The sequence below is a fragment of the Sparus aurata genome, chromosome 15 (genome assembly GCF_900880675.1).
Source record: "Sparus aurata chromosome 15, fSpaAur1.1, whole genome shotgun sequence".
Lineage (NCBI taxonomy): Eukaryota > Metazoa > Chordata > Actinopteri > Spariformes > Sparidae > Sparus > Sparus aurata.
In genome coordinates, this window is record NC_044201.1 from 29,846,774 (window position 1) to 29,864,875 (window position 18,102).

Genomic DNA, 18,102 nt, shown 5'->3' on the forward strand with positions numbered 1-18,102 from the left:
TGAGATTTCACATTTCACAGATCGAGCTGGCCCTGTTTCTGTTGTGAGTACTTGAATGTCCCACGGTCCCTGAACTCATCATCCTGTCTGCACTTGGTTTAGTTCCTTTAAAGAGTTCAGAGTTTGATAATCTTACAGCATCATACACTGAGTTCTGCTATTTTTCTTACACTGTAGTTTACACGTGTGTGTGTGTGTGTGTGTGTGTGTGTGTGTGTGTGTGTGTGTGTGTGTGTGTGTGTGTAACTACTGTATGGTGTGTGTGTTTTGTGACCTCTTGTCTGTGGCGCAGCTGTAGCGTCAGGTCTCCCAGTATCTGGCTCAGCGTGGCTCTGACCGCCGTGTTGATGCTGCGCTGGTGACAGCTGGACACGTAGGTCTCGATACACACCTAAACACACACACACACACACACACAGTGTGTGAGGTCTTTCTTCCGTCCGAGACACGTAGAAGCGTGATGACGCACAGTCCCAAGACAGCATCACAGGCAGACACTCGGCTATCAGGGAGATTAACGGGAGGTTTCCATGGCGTCACAGGTTACCACGGTTACCGGATTTAGCAGGGGGGGGGGGGGGTTGTCAATGGGTTAAACATCATCAAGCCAGATGAGAAGGTCACAGAGGAAACACTGTGGATCTGTGGAAAGATAGAAGTTAGTCATCTGAAAAACCACGTGTTATATATAGCTGAGCAGCACACACACACACACACACACACACACACACACACACACAGCTATTTATAACACATGGTTCCTCAGTTGATGCTTTTATCAGAAGTGCTCACAGTATCATGAGGGTATAGCATATTTTCAGCACACATGATCCCAAAGGGATGAAAAACAACAGGAGTGTAAGTGCCTCACTTTTCATTCAAGGAGTGCAACACACACACACACACACACACACACACACACACAGGCATCTATTTGTACCCAGGTATGAGTTTAAAACGGTTTATTTTAGGGAGAAGATTAGAATTGATCTGCAGGGATTTTTGAAAGTTGGAGCTTATTTGGATCAATACAGAACCTGCAGGAGGCTCTGACATCATCATAAGAGACACTGTTGTTCACCTGAGGTTCATTTTCAATTGTTTGGCTTCACTTTAAGATCTTGGAAATAAAGCTGGGATTGATTACGTTTGTGCAACAGTAAGTCTTGGTTAGATTGAACGACACAAATTACAACAGAGGCAAACACACGGATGATTTACGGGAAGAGATACGAAACATGTCAGAGAGCCAGGATTTATTTCCCTAATTACAAAAGATCTGCACCGTCCTCTGACAATGAAGAGACTGAGAACTAACAGGCCCGGCCACAGACACAGCTCTGTCTGCTAATTATATTCACAGTTTATGTCTCTGCAGCCTCAGGGATTCACCACCTGTGTCTAATCAATGACAGATCAATACATCCTGCATTATGAGACCTTCCAGCCACAGTGGCTGTGAGCTGTGTGGGCTGCCTCCCAAAATGAACACTTCTTATAGCTCAAAGCTAACAGCTCCGGCTGTTTTAACAATTGCAGCAGTTGGAAGCGCTCGATGTTTCAGATATTTGTCGCAGCAGCTGAGTTTAATCATGAACGTGACCAAGGCAAAAAAATTTCCATTTTAAAGCTGCAAAACTTTAGATTATGTACCTGGAGTTGTGGACATTTGACTGCTGGTCAGACACTGACAGTACGACACATTCATTCGTAAAATAAGTGGTATTTTCCAGCCACGTGATGAATTGTATCTCCATGTTTGTATTTATCACGCAGTCATAATAGCAAAACATCTTTTCTTTCTTTTCTACATGCATCTCTACTCCTGCACTGCAAACTGTTGGCCAGTTGGTTTGTTTACAGCACACAGAGCTAACTTTAAACAGGCAGGAGGTCCAGGCATGACTGTGTTTCAATTTCAGGAGCCAGGGATGATTTCGAGGGTGTAAATGACTTTTCGATGTCACAGATATGATCGTATTACGGGTAAGGTAATGACCTCCAGCTCCCAGTGTTTGAACCTGAATAAATCCCTCCGCACTGCCGGTCTCTGCATTAAGAGCTGTTCTGATCCTCGCTGTTTGTTTGGGATGTAACTGATAATGGAGTGGTGCTGACAACCTCTGCAGTCACCCTGAGTTATGACCCATCGCAAACAGACACCCACACACAGCAGCAGATGGTCGGGCCTGGCAGCTCGCAGCCCATTAACACAACATGTTGACCGGGTTCTTATGAGCTGTTAATGGACGTCAAACATCACCTGGGTACAGGAGCTGCTGCTGCTGCTGAGGGGAGTGATGCTGCATGCAAACACTGTACAGACAACGCTCTGCAGCTTGGAGAACAATACGCGAGTTTGTGCATATAGGTTGGGCACATGGTAGCTGGAAAAAGTTTGAATAATCAGCTCTAACGTGATCAAGTTTCAATGGCCGAAAGAAAAAGCATCAAAACATCTACAGAAACTTTTGAATCCACTCAGCCGTCGGCTCTGCTTCCCTGGTGTTGATTCTTATGTTCAGTTTGTGCTGAACACTCACAGTTTCCCCGACAGAGCTGAATACACCTCTCTGTTTTTGGGCTGCAGCTTCACAGGAAGTCGCAGTTAGAGAGTTTTTGCAAACAGCAACAACTTCTTTTCAGTTTCTTGCAGACGGCTGCTTCTAAAATAACTTAAATGGAGATTTGTTACAGCTGCTTTACTCTGTCCAATTAAGATTTAAGTTAGAAGACAGTAAGGGACAAACAGACCACTGGTGGAAAAAGATTATGCTGCTGGAGTGATTTGGGAAATGTGTTAATACATTTTTTTGCGTTGGGATCTTCTCTAATAGTGAAATCCACGTTGACTCCAGCTGCAATCCTTCAGGAGCCTGCAGAGTAATCTCTCAAGCTTACATGTGGCAGCTGTTAGATTCTCAAAACCTCCAGTATTGCTGTAAAGCCGAGCAGAGCTTCAGAGAATCTGCTGAAATCCAGAGAGCGCCTCGACAAAGAGACACAGAAGAACATCGCCTCAGGGTCAACTGGCAGGAAACCAGTGTTTTTACCAGAAACTGAGATTGAGTTATATTCCATAGTTACAGTTTGAATACACAGTTATACCTGATTCACAGGATAGAAAGACTTGATTAATGGCTGTGTTATGATTTAAGATTTTAATGATGTGCTGTCCATTTGATGTGCAGCATTAAATGTTCATAAATGTTTTAAATATTAATAATCCATACAGTACATTGATGTTGTTCACCTTCAGAGACAACACTGAGCAACACGAGAGGTCGTCTGGATTACAGCGATCGAAAAGTGTCAAAATCAGCCCATCTTCATGACTCTGTGTGTGTGTGTGTGTGTGTGTGTGTGTGTGTGTGTGTGTGTGTGTGTGTGTGTGTGTGTGTGTGTGTGTAGGACCACTCATTGCAACCTTTTGAATAATTGATGAGACTACAGCATGAGACGAGGCCTTCTGTTGAGCAGTGACGGAGCGAGGCCTCCTCTTTATGGAGGGAATGAGCTCATGTTCTGCCTGTTGGGCTCCCAGTTAATCGTCCTCTTAGATGTAATAAAACGAGCAATGCTTTCTGTGCTGCACGGTCTGAGACGGTCCGATCAATACTGCGATCATGCAAACAATCGATGCCTCAGTTTGCTTCGTCATCAGGTGAAAGTTAAGAGCTGCACAGAGAAGAAACTTCAAACAAAGTGCAGGTTTATAATCTTTTAAAACTTGAGGTTTGAGAGGTAAACATGTCTCATATTGATTGTTTGTGAAACTGTTCGAGTTCACTGAGTTTTAGTTTAGTCGAGTTTGTCTAATCCAAGTACAAAAAGACAATAATCTGGGGGTACAAACAGTCACACTCTGATGTAAACCAAGAGAAACCATGACAGCTGGACGCTTTGCTTCTCCTCAGAAGCGTTTCTAAACACAGCCGCTGAACAAAGAATCTAAAATATTCATTTCTGCATGTTGCTGATTAGTATCACTGTAGTAAAAAGTCCCTGTGTGTTGTAAGATCTCAAACATCTGCTGATGCAACTCTAAAAACAGACTCAGGCGGTCCTACCTCAGCAATCCGCAGGATGGAGTCTCCATTAATGTCAAAGTTTGGTGAGTAGGTGATACACAGCAGGACCTGCAGACGGAAACACAGCTTTTTACTTTCTGACAGAGAGATAAGAGGAGGAGAGTAAAGTTGGTGATGAATGTTGCTATTTTTTCAAATTTCACAACTTAAAGAAACAAACTCCAACTGATGTAACATCGGCGCAATCAAAAGCACCGAGACAAAGTCGGTCCGCGTTGAGTTGAACACAAATTAGCAAGATCTGCCAGAACGACAGAGGCACAACGCAGCATGACGCTGAGCTCTACAGAAGCCAAAAAAAAAGGAAACCATCAAAGAAAAAGCTGCAATGCAGAGCTGCTCAGCTGCCAACCAGATTTACATCCATCCTCTGGTTTTCTGGCAGGCCTGCTGCAGAGCGAGCGTGCACGGAGGAACAAGTGCGATAAAAGCAAACATTTAAAAACACAGAGTTCGTCTGCAGACACACAAACTGTCTGGAGGTGAAACAGCATGCTCACACATCCCCGGGTCTTACCTTCATGACCTCCACCTGCAGGTCTTCATGGAGGGAGGGAGTGACTCTGATGGCCTCCAACATCTGGCTGAGCAGCTGCTTCTCCAGGACCTCCACCTCCATGGTGACTCCGCCCACAAACCTGTCCTCACACAGCAGCTTCTGATTGGAGACGAAGAAAGACATTTCACCGTGACACAGCTGCACACTTTATCCTCTACAGCAAGATACTAAAAATGCTGCTTGTTTGCAGAATCTTGATGCTGGTGCTGATGCAGTGTCTTTTATTCCCAATTTCATTATTTTTAAGTGTTTGCAACTAGCTTAAGTAGTGGTGAGACTGCATATGTGGGAGGTGATTATGAGCTCATGATGAGTTCTATAACACAGCAGCACTGCAAGACCCAGTGATGTCAGTAACACAGAACTACCTGTCTGGGATTTGCTCGTCTGGTAGCAACAAAACACTGAACTGACCTGAGCACAGGTGCATGTTATCGCCTATAAATTAAACTTTTCAGCTGTAAAAGAAGATTGTTGCTCCTTATTATTTGTTGGAAGTCACAGTTCTGCTGTACATTACTTTACCTGCATCCCGGTGAGCGCTGTCTGTCCCAGTTTGGTGTTTTTTGACTCCAGAGCCATCTGTAGAGGCAGCAGGCAGCGCTCTCTGCAAGCACACACACAAAACCACAAACCGCTCATGACAGCTCTGTTAACAGCAACGCTTCAGTGCAACTTACATTACCGTAGTATCAGAATCCAAGTTTGTGTGTAGATACAAGAAGTCTGACTGCAGTTTGACATTGCTTTCAGTAGATTTACCCTGAAATGGACAGAACATCACATCTGTGCTCAGTCCAAATGCAGCCTGTTCTGTCCATGACTTCATCTACTGCTCCATCCCATACTGCCTCATATTAAACCCAGTCAGAGTTCACCTCTCCAGACCAGACTGCAGCTAAAAGGAAACTTTATTGTTGTCCCACAGCTTCAATATTTAATAGGAAGTAAAGTTTTGGAGGACTGAGGAGCAAAACACATCAGCAAAATCTGAGAAGGCCTCGGTCTTGACCTCCACTGTGAACTCCACATCCTCCTCCCTCTCTGCTGCTCTTAGCGCTTCTGTTTGTACTCCAAGTTCAGAATATCAAATCACAACCGTGAGCTTCTGTCACTGACTTCATATTTCACAGACACACAGATCTAGAAGTTCAAATCTGCTTCAAGACGAACGCGAATCAAAGAGAAGCCTTTCATTATGTCATGAGATTTCAAGTATCAGTGAAACATTCAAGAATCAATAGAGGCCAGCAGCTGTGCATTTTGAAACCATCCTAAAGGAGAGTTAACAAGACACAGTCAGACCGTGGGAGGATATTTCTGCCTGCAGCCGCCGTCTCTGCTGACAGTGATGAGACTGGAGGTGCAGTCAGGCAGTCAGTGTCTCTGGGCTGCAGACGGAGTGCAGAGACGCTGTGATAACTGCTGCCAGCTAACGCAGTTAGTTTCTGACAACGTCACTTTCAGACATTTCAGACTGAGATTCTGCAGAGACATCAGAGCAACGAGCACACAGAGTCCACGCAACGATAAAAACGAGGCATGAGGAACTTTAACGCAGACGGATCGATAGAAAAAACACTGACAGAAGCTGATTTTCTTTATTTCATATCAGTGTGTAGCATTACTGAGACAAAACTACCTACATTTATCTTTTCTACTTTTCAAATCCACAATATCAAATATATATGATTTGATAACTTAAGTAACTAGTTACTTTACAGATTGCATGTTGCATCCAAGCCGAAGTAACTCATTCTTAAATTTTCTACAACTGGATTTAAAAAGAAAACACTGAATAATGCTGCATACTGGATATGATAATCAGACAGGATCATGGTTGACTCATAGTACACAGTCATCTTAAACATATGTGTAATTTACTCTTTAAGTACATTTAATATGGGACACTTTAATTGTATACAAACAAAAGTACAAATTAGTTTTGGCGACTTTCAGTTCTATATCTTGACTTGTGGATACCGTGTCTGAGAGTAATCTGGTGCCTTTCATGTTTCTTGTTCATGTTAAATTGTTCTCCTTATAATTTTTCTTTTTTTTTTTGGCTTTTGCTTTTTAATTCCAGACGATGATAGTGATGATATCTGACAGTGGAAACAGTTACAGTCAGCTGTGGAGCTGCTCAGAAGAGTTTATTTATGGATTCACCCAAAGAAATAAAAATAACTTCTCTCAGTTAAAAATAAAATGTAAAAAAACAAAAGGACACTGTGGGAGAGAGTCGGTTACGCAACGCAGCGACTGTGTTTGAATCACAGAGCTGAGGGTTGATTTTTTTTCCCATTTCTTGGATCTTTCTTTGTTTACTGCTGAACACTCGCTGGCTCTCCTTGTTGTTATCTGGAGCTGGTTGAGTCACGGCGCTGTGCTGCTGATCGCAGGCTACACGGCTTCATCCTCAGCTGTCACAACTACACGGGTTCAAACGGGCTGCAAGGAGCCGCAGTCGGTTCCCAACAGCCTCAATGAGTTCAGACGTTATTCATGAGCACAAAGTTAACACCGCACAATAGATTCTCCTGCTTCAAAAGACACAAAGAACGATTAATCAGGACGAGAATCTCAAAGCCAACCACAGAACAGCATGACGGGTCCATAACCCATTTAAAAACTGTTCTGAAATGTTCAGAGAACCAACAAATTCAGCACTTTAAGTTAGTTATACGACACAAAGCATAAAAACTTTCCTTTTCAAGCCAAACATGCATTTTCTCAATCAAAGCTAGCATTATTCTGTCAATCAGAGGCTCCCACAGCAGCTGCCCTGCAGACAGAACCGCCGCTCCGTCCTGTTCCCCAACACCAACCCTCCCACAGGCTGTTGCACAAGTAGGTGTCGTCTTTGTTCGAGAGGCTGAGAGCTCATTTTGTAATAAGAAGCTTGAAATCTTTTTTGTGGAGACAGAACAGCTCGCTGGCTGAGAACCACCGCACTACATTACCAAGACATTATCATCAATATTTAATCTAATAATCTCTAATAAAACAATTCAGGTTATTGAATAAATCATTTATGGCGTGTTGAGCTGCAACAGCCTCCAGAATTTATGGCACCTTCATCGTGATCCGACGGCGACCAGCAGCAGCGGCAGCAGCAGCAGCAGCTCTCCTTTCACTCCACATTTACATTTCATACAGAAGGAGCGCTCGACATAACTGAGTGAGCTTCAATGCACAGGAACATTTCCATGACAAGTGGTGCAAATATTCCTGCAATAAAAAAATGAGGACACAGAGGCACTCAACCAGAAGAAAACTGCACTGATAAGTTTGAGCCCGGCGCTGGAGGTCCGCAGCTTTAAACAGCTGGCTGCATGTGTGAATGTCCAGTTTGAGTTTGTCAGCTTCATTTAATAGACATGATGAGTATAAACGTGAAGTGAAGTCAACAAGAGGATCACCTGGAAAACATTATACAATCCAAAACAGAACAAATGTAACATTCAGGGTGTTTCTGACCACACACACACACACACACACACACACACACACACACACACCACACACACACACACACACACACACGTTACTGACCCACAGCTTCAAACTGCTTCTTTGTCAATTTCATTCTAAAATGAATTTCCACTATAAGACACATTGATTAGATTACAGCGAGCTGTCGACACTGTTTTTATTCACACAGAATCGTCTTGATTCGTGTCTCCGTTAATTAAACATGATCCCAGCGAGTTGTTTAAAGTGAGATACACAGATATTTAATTTGGGACTTTGAGAAAAAGAAATAATAATCTCTGTTCACACAACACAGCTGAAACCGCAAAGGAGACTTTTCCTATTCTGTCTCTCTTTTCCATCAAACAGCCGTTCAGTCACCGTACAAACTCAAACACTCAATATAAACCACATAGTTCCAGTTCTAATGATCCTACAAACACTGATTAACATGTGGCTGCGTCATCGTTTCCAAAGATCTTTGATTATGCCCGACTGGACGTAAACACGGAAAACTGAGTTTCTGAAAATCCAGGAATTTATTTTTCATTTTCAGAAAACAACCTCAGTTTGTCTTCCCATTGTTTCCTTTATTTAGTTTGCAGCACTGCTGTGATCAGAGTCGTCCTGATGCAGAAAAAAAACCCTGGTGGGTGTGTCGAAAACACAGTTTCAAGTTAATTTACTTTATAGAACACTTTAAAGCTTTTGGAGAGCAGCAGAGGTTTGATGTTGGGGGACAAAGCTGCATCTTGTCCTCTTTTCACAGAAGGACGTTATAAACCTGCCAGTCCTTAATGTCTATGAGACACTGTTGTAGTTTGTCTGCAATCCCCTGGTTTGTCAAACTTAGAAGGGGAATACCTGAGTGTCATCTGTGGAGCAGTGAAAAGAGATGTAAAATACTGTCTCTATATTGTTCCAGTTTGATTGTTAAGGTTTTCCTGACAGATTGTTGTGTAAACCACCTCAGGTATTCTTTTAAAGCTTCTCACACTTGACACTCGTTGCAGAGTCGCTGTACTGGATTTGCATCATGGATGGTTCATTTAAATTCATATATTCTTTGCAATGTTTACTAATGTGTAAGTGATGTGTAACTGCCTCCGTTCAATATTTGCATTATCGTCCCTGGAATGATTTGATCATTCAAATTCATTCAAATCACACGCGCGGTGTAAAACAGAGGCGTGCAAAAAAACCACAGAGCTCAGAGAACATTTTGAATTTCAGTATGTGGTTATCAGCCGGCTGCAGGCTGTACAGTGTGTGTGGCTGAAGACTCAACTAACTTATCAAACGACTTCATTCAAACATTTCAGGTGCTCTCAGGAAGCTTCAGGCCCAGCAGCTCTCAGCTCAGACGGATTAAGTCACCGTTGGTTCAAACGTTGTTTTTTAATGATCACAAAAAGAACATTTCCAGTCTTCTTTACAGTTTGTTGTTAACAAGCTTTGGTTTCCTGCCTCGGACACTGAAGTGAAGTGAACAGAGTCGGACGGAAACTAAATCTGTGTCGTGTAACTTACCGAAGTTTTGAAGGGGAGATCTTGGCTGATCCATTCTGAGACTGGAGAGTTTCTGTGATCAAATGCAACAAAGAAAGAAAATGAAACAGGGATTAAAAAACATCCAGCAGACACTGCAGGCTGCAGTACAGTGACACAAAGAAGAAGCAAACACCAGTTCACAGCTGCTTCAAGTTCAGTATGCTGAGCTCAGAAACACTCAGAGGGAAGACTGAGATTTCCTTTTACACAAAGAGACAACAAAGCTATGAGCTCAGACACCATAGCTAAGAATCTCACACTGCATTTCAAATATATGTTTAACAAATAATATGCATGAACAAGATCCTGCTGCCAGGGAAAATATATTTGCACACTTCCTTGTCTGATTAAAACTGCAGTAACCAGCTGCTTTAGCTAATTACTGAGGCGTTTTAAAAAGGAAACGATACACTCGAGACGTCTTCCAGATGTCTTACAGCGCGTTCATCTTGATGCTGAAATGACCTCAGATAGCTGCGTCTATAAAACCTTCAGTGGCTTCACCTTGGCTTCACACGTTCAGCCAACAGAGGACACACTGCGGATTATTTCGCCGCTAGAAACTTAAATTACGACTCTTGCTGACGTCTCTAAAACATCACATAACTCCTGCTACTCTGCACAATCTGTCACGCTGCGCACTCGTTCCAAGGTTTCCTGTACGCTCACCTTGCCCGTGCACTGTGGAGTATATTACTGTAGATGTGCCCTGTGTGTGTGTGTGTGTCTGTGTGTCTGTGTGAGTGTGTGTCTAAGGTGGAGTTCACAGGGTCATTAGACATTCATCACATTCAGAGACGACTATAAGCTGCACGTTGATTAATGTTATGGGCGTGACGGCGAAAACATTTCAAGGCAGTGGGTGAAACGTTTCCCCGGCTGATGAGGCCCATCAGGAACACTTTCCTCTGAGCTGCACTCAGCTGCAGGGTGGACACACGTCAGTCAGAGGGCAGCACAATGAAAAGCAGTGCACGATGTTCTGCCTGTGGCCACCAACGACACCTCCATCCACACACACACCTCACATTTGAGTGTGTGTGCATGGATCAAGTTTCTCTGGTCACGCCTCGTTAGGCTTAAACATGGCCTTGGAGTGTGTGTGTGTGCATTAATTCAGTGTGTGTGTGTGTGTGTAAGATTACATGATTGTCCCCTCATCAGCACAATCTGAGCCCATTCTCTACCTGCTGTCTCACCTGTCACCAAAAGGTCAGGCTGGCTCAGCGCTGCTATTAATAACACTAATAAGCGCAGCGCAGCGCCGGCGCCGGTGGGAATCACTTCCCTCCATGCTGAAATGGCGTCTCGTATATATTTTCTTTAGGTTCGCTGCTAACCGGTTCAGTGTTTGTGTGTGTTCTGTCTGCTGGGTCGGAGACTTTTCTGCCTCGCTGAGGAAACAACTTCTGGGGAATAAAATCACTGAACTGTGCAAACAGACTAATGAGACTTTGGAAGGTTCAAAGTCCAATCTCGTCCTTTTTACTTGGAAAAAAGGCTCTCAGTGCAAAAAAGGTTTTCATCTGAAAACTTTTAATTGGGTGAGAGAGGAGGAGTGAGTCATTCACACACAGCAGTCCAGATGATTGTTCTTGTTATGCTGTGAAATCTTTCTTCTGTTAGTTTGCTGTGAAACTGGATCTGACAGCCTCACGCCTCCTGCTCTACACACTTTTTAATCATCTTATATTATCTTATAATATTTCAAATAAAATGCACAAACGTTACTATTCAATAAGCTCTGTTCTGCATGATGTCATCATGTCACTTCCTGTGAAATTCTCATCAACTGTTTCCTGCTTTTAAAGGCTTCATTACAGCGACATGACGTCATTTTCTGAACTGATCAGACTGATGGATGTGTTTTAATACTCGTCTTTAACCTGTTAGTCGTTATATCTTCATCACTAGTTATTATTTACCAGACAGTCGTTTGATCTGACTCTACTTTATCTCATTATAAATGTTCTCTATGATCATTGTTTCTGTGGCCACTGCAGACTGAAGTTCAGCTCCAGTTATCCTTCAAATTCCACTTATGTTTACACAAGATAATCTGCCCTTAAAGGGAAACGCCACCAATTTTACACATTAACGTGTGTTTGCAGGTCTTACAGGGAATACTGCTGCATTTGTAGAAAAAAGAAGTATAAATCCTTTTGTGGCTCCAGAGCTGCTTCAATCTGATAAATTACCTCCAGTGATGTCACTCCCTGGCTTAGTTGCATTGTGGGTAATGTAGGCACAAGGCTTTAAAAAGTAAGGAGAATGTGTAAAATGAAAAGAAAGACATCTGTGGCTCTGCTATATCGATTCTGATCATTTGTTTGTCTATAACAAGTCCAACAGGGTTATAGGACTGCTTTTCAAACATGGTGCCTACAATTACCCACAATGCAAGGCTCTCTGCAAGGCTATCTTACATTAAAGGGGGCACCATGTCGTTCTGGGGAAGAAGTTTAATATTTACAAGAGTACAGAGGTGATAATCAGCGCTCAAAGTTAAACTGTGCTGTCCTTTAAGATCATGAAGATTAAGATTATTATTACTATTTTCTTATTTATTTGGTTTGTTTAGGCATGAAAATCTTTCCTCAAACCTACACAGTGCTCCTTTAAGAGAGCTGCACGGTCCAATCAGATCCAATTGCTTAAACTGTCATACTAACATATTAACTAAAAGGTTTGATTTCAGTCAGAGCCAGCATCCACAAACAGCTGGTGCAGCTACACCCACCCCACCTGCACATGGACATGGAGCCCCCCTCCACCTGACCACCTTAAATAAATCCTCAGCTCGTGCGGCGGACAGGTTCCCCCTCAGCTCAGCTCAGCTCAGGCCTGTCAGACCCCTGCAGCTGCTCTCTGTTGGGCTTTAAAGCTAGCAGGTGGACCCGGTAACGGATCTCCCCACATCCCCATCCCTCTGCTCCCCCTCCCTGGAGCCGGAGACCCGGAGGGGGGCTGCTGCGCACTCACCGCAGGCGAAGGCGCAGGCGTCCCGGATCGCTTTGTGCTTGTGGCCGGACGCGTCTTTCTGCAGCTTGCGCAGGATTTCCTCCATAGCTGCCTCCGAGGGAGCAACCAGCGGCTCAGCGGGTCTCTGGGCGGGTTTGTGTACGTGTTGTTGTCTGCTGGTGGTTTTTTTTAAGGGTGCCGTGACGGTGACAGCATCCCTGACCCCCCCTGATGAAGACGATGATTCATTCCCAACGAGCAGCCAATGATGTCAGGCCAGCCGTCAGTGCGCTGAAGGTGGAAGGAGGAAGCGTCCGAGCGGTTCGGGTGAATCCACGGCTACAGCTCCGACACAGAACCGCGACGACCCTCCGACATCTGACCGAGGACCATCACAAACGCTGTCCCTGCAGCGGGGGGTGATTCAGCGGACAGACGCCCTTCTCTCCGTGTTTTGAAATCCGGTCCAGCTGAGACTCTAAATCCTAACGCGATCCACATCCGGTTCCTTCCATCCCTACAAACCGAGCTGCTTTCTCGTCAGAGGGATGAACCACAGCGACTGCTCTCCAACCTGGCAACACAGTATTTACGCCGCGTCCTCGAGGGGCAGCCGGAAACTGTGGCGGTGGATGGATGGAGTCACCGGAACGGGTTTTTCCTGCCTGAGCAGGACGACAGGTGGAGGAAGCTCAGTGAGCTGCCCTCAGGTGACTCTCCCCTTCACAATAAAAGCACGACAATAAAACACCTGACCCACATTATGACTGAATACATTAATAAATACAGTTATATTTATTATTCACAGTAAATAAAAATGTGTTGCTGCTATTTATCACCAGAACCCTAACCAAGTGGGTTTTGTGCATAAATCTAATGAAAGCATCAGCACAAACATGAAGTTACAACTTTAATAAATGTTAGTTTTATCTGTGGTATTACAGAAACGTACCTCAGTGATTCTTGAGATAATTGACAAAGCAGGTTTTGATTTTCCTAAAAAATATTTGGATAATTTCTAAAATTTATGAATACATTTTTATAAAATGATGTTTTGTCTATCTAAACATGTTTTGGTTTAACCTCCCGGTTGTAGATTTTTTATGTAAATTGTATGTTTGATTTTTGTCAACACCATCAGACACATAAAAACACTTTTTATTTGAAATGATCTTATCGGAAATATTTTACTCATTAGTTTACTAAGTTCCCCTAGTAAAGCGCACAGGTCTTTAAATCAATAAAATTACATTTTTAAAGCTAAAGAAGTCAACATTTAGAATGTTGAATGTGAGTAGAATTGAAATCGTATCATGAAATTATATTTGTCTTCATTTTTAAGCATTAAAAATACAAATACACATTGGAAATGTGTTTGTCTCTAAACAAATATCCTTCAAGGAATAAAACAGATGTCCCTTTCAAGGAAATACTATAAAAAAAATGTATCTGACAGAGTTGAAGAGGAGTTGACAAATTAAAATTGCAGGAACAATAAAGTGATCACCAACTTGAAAAATCTAATTGAAAAGGTCCTCTGAACTCTCATAAGACTGTATAGATTCAGAAAAACATCTGACATTGTATTTTCTGATGGTGCTGACAAAAAAAAAGCACATTTCTCCTTAAATCACACAAGATTCTGACAGGAGCCATCTTGTTCATCATCTGTTGATCACGGTCGAGCCAATCTATATAAATAAATGCTAGATTGCAGAAAATTTTACTCAGATGTTGACTTGCAGTTGATACGCTATGGTTGTGACATGTGCATATTAATAAATAGATATGAAGAACAAAGTTTTATCAAAAACTTACCAGAGCTCAAATTTTCTCATTTCACCAGGAAGACCAAGGAGGAAGGAAAGGGGTCCTTTGAGTTATAGCTGCCCTGAATTATTCCTGATTTTTTTCCCAATTTAAAAAAATCTGATGGTGTTCACAAAAACTCCGGACACATTTTCAGTTGACCAGAAAGTACATCAAAAAGACCCAAAAATTATTATTTTGTAATATTTGTGAAATAAATACTACTTAATTTACACATTATATTGATAAAGTTCAATTGTATATTACTTTATGGACTTTTTAAAGCCTTGGATTGTGATGAGACCTGCTTCCAGACATGAGTTTTTTCAGGCACTGGTCACATATCATCATTTAGAATAAAAATAAAATGTTAGACAACATCAAAACACACTTTGTGGTGCCACCCTTGACCTGTTTATGATTTTGGTTAGGTTTTTAAAATATATTATGCATATTTTAAGCTAAAAAGTGTGATTTATGTCACAGACATGTTTTGTCCCAGGTCTCAAGAATCACTGACCTTCATAACATTTATTCAGGCTACGTTCATCCTCTGTGGATCATGAACATCTGTAATCCACAGCCACACTGCCAGCATGAGTAAAAAACATCTGTGTGACCGGTGAAAGAGATTTAATCTGCACTGCTAATAATTCTAATAATGTATCACACTCAGGTACAGAAAGTAAACACATGACCAACAACCTGGAGAACATGAACTGTGTGTGTGTGTGTGTGTGTGTGTGTGTGTGTGTGTGATGCATGTGCTTCACTCTAGAATCAGTCTTAACTTCCTCCTAAATGTTTCTTTACGGTTGGTTAATGTTTCCTAACTACTCACCGGACAGGTTTATTAATCAACATCACATAACAAAAGAGCGAAGGAACGAACGTGACCTCCATAAATCCACTTTAATGTGCTCGGTAAACAATTTGCAGCTGTGCAGGAGCGAGTGACATGATTGAAAGTCAGTCATTTATGTATTCATTTATTCATATATTCATTGGCTTGATCCGCCCATTCCTATCGGGATCATGGAAAGGGGCAATAAAAGAATGAGGCGGCAAAAGGAGGATGAGATGATAAAAATGAATCCAACACTCACAGATGGTGAGAAACAGGTACTGAAAGGTCATTATATCAAATCCCAGCTCGTGTGTTAAAACAACACCGGAGGCTCGAACAATAAAGTGATGAGAGTGATGAACCGGACTCAACGTGACTCTAACTATGAAATAAACAAGTTGTTTTAAAAGACGACAATGAAGCAGGAAGATCGTCAGTGATTCTAAAGTTACCTGGAGCCAAACTACAGATAAATATCTGAGATTTGGACTTTCCATCATAGAAACAACGACCATTTGGAGACAATCTAATTCTTAAAAGTGCGTTTAAGTGCCAAAGTAAAAAGAGATGGATAATGTCTGCTCTAACAGATGTGTTTTTATGTCAGCCTGTGGTTTATCTAAAGGAACAGTCCACCCAAAAATGAAAGTTCCAGCTGTGGAGTAGTTTATAAAATATACAAACAACTGGGATAAAAACATAAATTGGCTCCATGCTGACTCCAGAAGCCTGGAGATGATATTTACACCCTTTTTTAAAACTGTAAGTTGCTTTGAACAAAAGTGTCTGCTAAAATGTAAAATGTGAAAAAATGTCAATCTTCAGTGTAGCTGCAAAGCTAAACATGTTAGCATGCAGCCCGTCTGATGTGGGTGGAGTCCTTCAAGAGAGTCAGAGTTCACCGGTCGCTTCAGTAGCTTTCCTTGAAAAACTTTGTTCAAATATCTGGTTTGTTTGTCTCATAGTTTTCTTTTGTAAACTGTCTGAAAGTGACTTTTTAAAAATGTCCAAAAGTTCTTGGGACCCACTCTTCATTCTGCTGCTCGACTGTTTGATGGTTCCTCGGCTGAAGGACTTTTCATTTACAGCTGCTTTGAATAAAATGTTTAAGCAAACATTATCAGTGACTCTCAGGAACCTTTGTTAAAGTTGCTGACGATATATAAAAACTAATAACGTCGAGGAGACACTTGTAGTCGGACCAAAGTTCACACAAAGTTGATGGTTTGTTCACCTGCTTCTGTCATGTTGCATAAATAATACGATATTTCTCATCATGTTGTTTGTAAAATGTAGCTGATGTCAGCATTATTTGATGCTCTGACAGCTCCGGGTTTTATTGAAATATGTCTAAGAGCTGGTTCTTATTCCCAGAGCTGCACACACACACACACACACACACACAGGGCTCGTATATGGTGTCAAATCAGCAGAAACATTGACCTCAGGTGCTGCTGGTGTCGATCTGTGGCCTTTGCTGGTTTACATTCTCTAACTGCGCTGCTGCTGCAGGTCAAAACAGCAGCAGTGTTTGCAGAGTCGGCCATTATTTTCCGCCCTCTTGTGTATTTAGACTGATGTCGATTAAAAGTAACAACATCACCTCTTAAACTGCTGATTATATTATTTATACACATTTACTTTTGTTTCTCAGGTGTTTTCATATCACAACATCCCACTTTAATCCACACCGTAGCTGCACTAACTGTAAGAAGATGCAAACTTTATCATATAGGTAGGGTGGAAGGGTAACGCCCGACAAGGTGCACGTTAATGGACGACGTAGAGGCCAGAAGCATCCGACACGCATACAAAGAGCATTATCACGTGCACATCTGTGTGCAAATACAACAACCTGACAGCCTGCATCCAATCATGGACGAGTATGCGACCACAGCCTGATATGAACATCATTAAAGACTCTCCAAAGGTCCTAATAAACATCTAAGTGGCCACGACATATATTTGTAAAAGTTGTGTCTTGCTTCTGATCTTTCTTCCTCCCCTCGATGACCTCAGGTGACCCCAACCTCAATACTGTCATCTGTAAGGCTTGTTGGGACAAAATCAAATACATTACATGGGGATTTGTTTTATTCCTGTTTAAAATAATAACATTTATGAACACATCACAGAGAAAAGAGGGAGTTCCAGCACTGAACTACTGCAGCAGCATGTAGTTGAGGCTTGTGGCTGCTGGGGGGCGCTACTGTCCAAGGCTACTCGCTGCATTAGTACCATAACCACGTATGGGGTTCATCATACAATTGAGCCTGGATTAGAAAATGATGAAAAGGCTGCGGGAACAGTTGAGGTCCCTGCTCTCACCTCCGGCAACATAAATCTTAGACGTTTAAGAAGTGAGATGAAGGCAGCTTGTAAATCTCAAATCTAAACCCTCAAACTTTCATTTAACGTCACGTCTTGAACTGTAAATATGATTAAAGTGGGGATGAAGAGAAAACCAGAACATCAGCCGTCTCAGAAACACATCTTTCAAATTAAACTTCATGTTAAATAATTCACTTTAACATCCCGCGTCTTTGTCTTAAAGATTAAATGAAGTTAACCCTGAAACTAATCCTAAATATCCCTGAGACTCTGCTGCTTTCATCCCAAACTCTGACACAATGTTCCTCACATGGATAATTTGTGTAATAGTGGCAATTTTCTTGAATGCCCGGCGGCGGCCCACTCTCTCTCACCGTCATTCATCCTCCATTCACATTTTCTGCAATTTCTCCCATTGTGTTCCTCTCTCTCTCTCTCTCTCTCTCTCTCTCTCTCTCCTCTGCGTGTGCGCGTGTACA

General features: G+C 42.3%; 1 protein-coding gene and 1 long non-coding RNA gene across 4 annotated transcripts in view; both read right to left on the reverse strand.

Annotated features, from left to right (window-relative positions):
• arfgef3 (ARFGEF family member 3) overlaps nt 1-13,310 on the reverse strand; it is a 47,592-nt gene extending 34,282 nt beyond the window's left edge. Inside the window, exons 1-6 of one of the 3 annotated variants that reach the window (XM_030442935.1) lie at nt 12,658-13,310; nt 9,655-9,706; nt 5,176-5,257; nt 4,609-4,749; nt 4,071-4,139; nt 275-391 (exon numbers count right to left, since the gene is read on the reverse strand). In XM_030442935.1, coding sequence (XP_030298795.1) covers nt 275-391; nt 4,071-4,139; nt 4,609-4,749; nt 5,176-5,257; nt 9,655-9,706; nt 12,658-12,742 — 546 coding nt within the window. In that variant the 5' untranslated portion in view covers nt 12,743-13,310. The remainder of the gene's footprint in view (nt 1-274; nt 392-4,070; nt 4,140-4,608; nt 4,750-5,175; nt 5,258-9,654; nt 9,707-12,657) is intronic. The other 2 variants (XM_030442932.1, XM_030442934.1) reach the window with 2 other exon arrangements.
• A 2,028-nt stretch (nt 13,311-15,338) lies between these two features.
• Nucleotides 15,339-18,070, reverse strand: LOC115597185 (uncharacterized). The gene is made up of 2 exons (XR_003987040.1): nt 17,373-18,070; nt 15,339-17,336 (listed from the first exon to the last, which is right to left on the reverse strand). It is a non-coding gene; the product is annotated as an uncharacterized LOC115597185 (long non-coding RNA).
• Nucleotides 18,071-18,102: the final 32 nt, after the last annotated feature.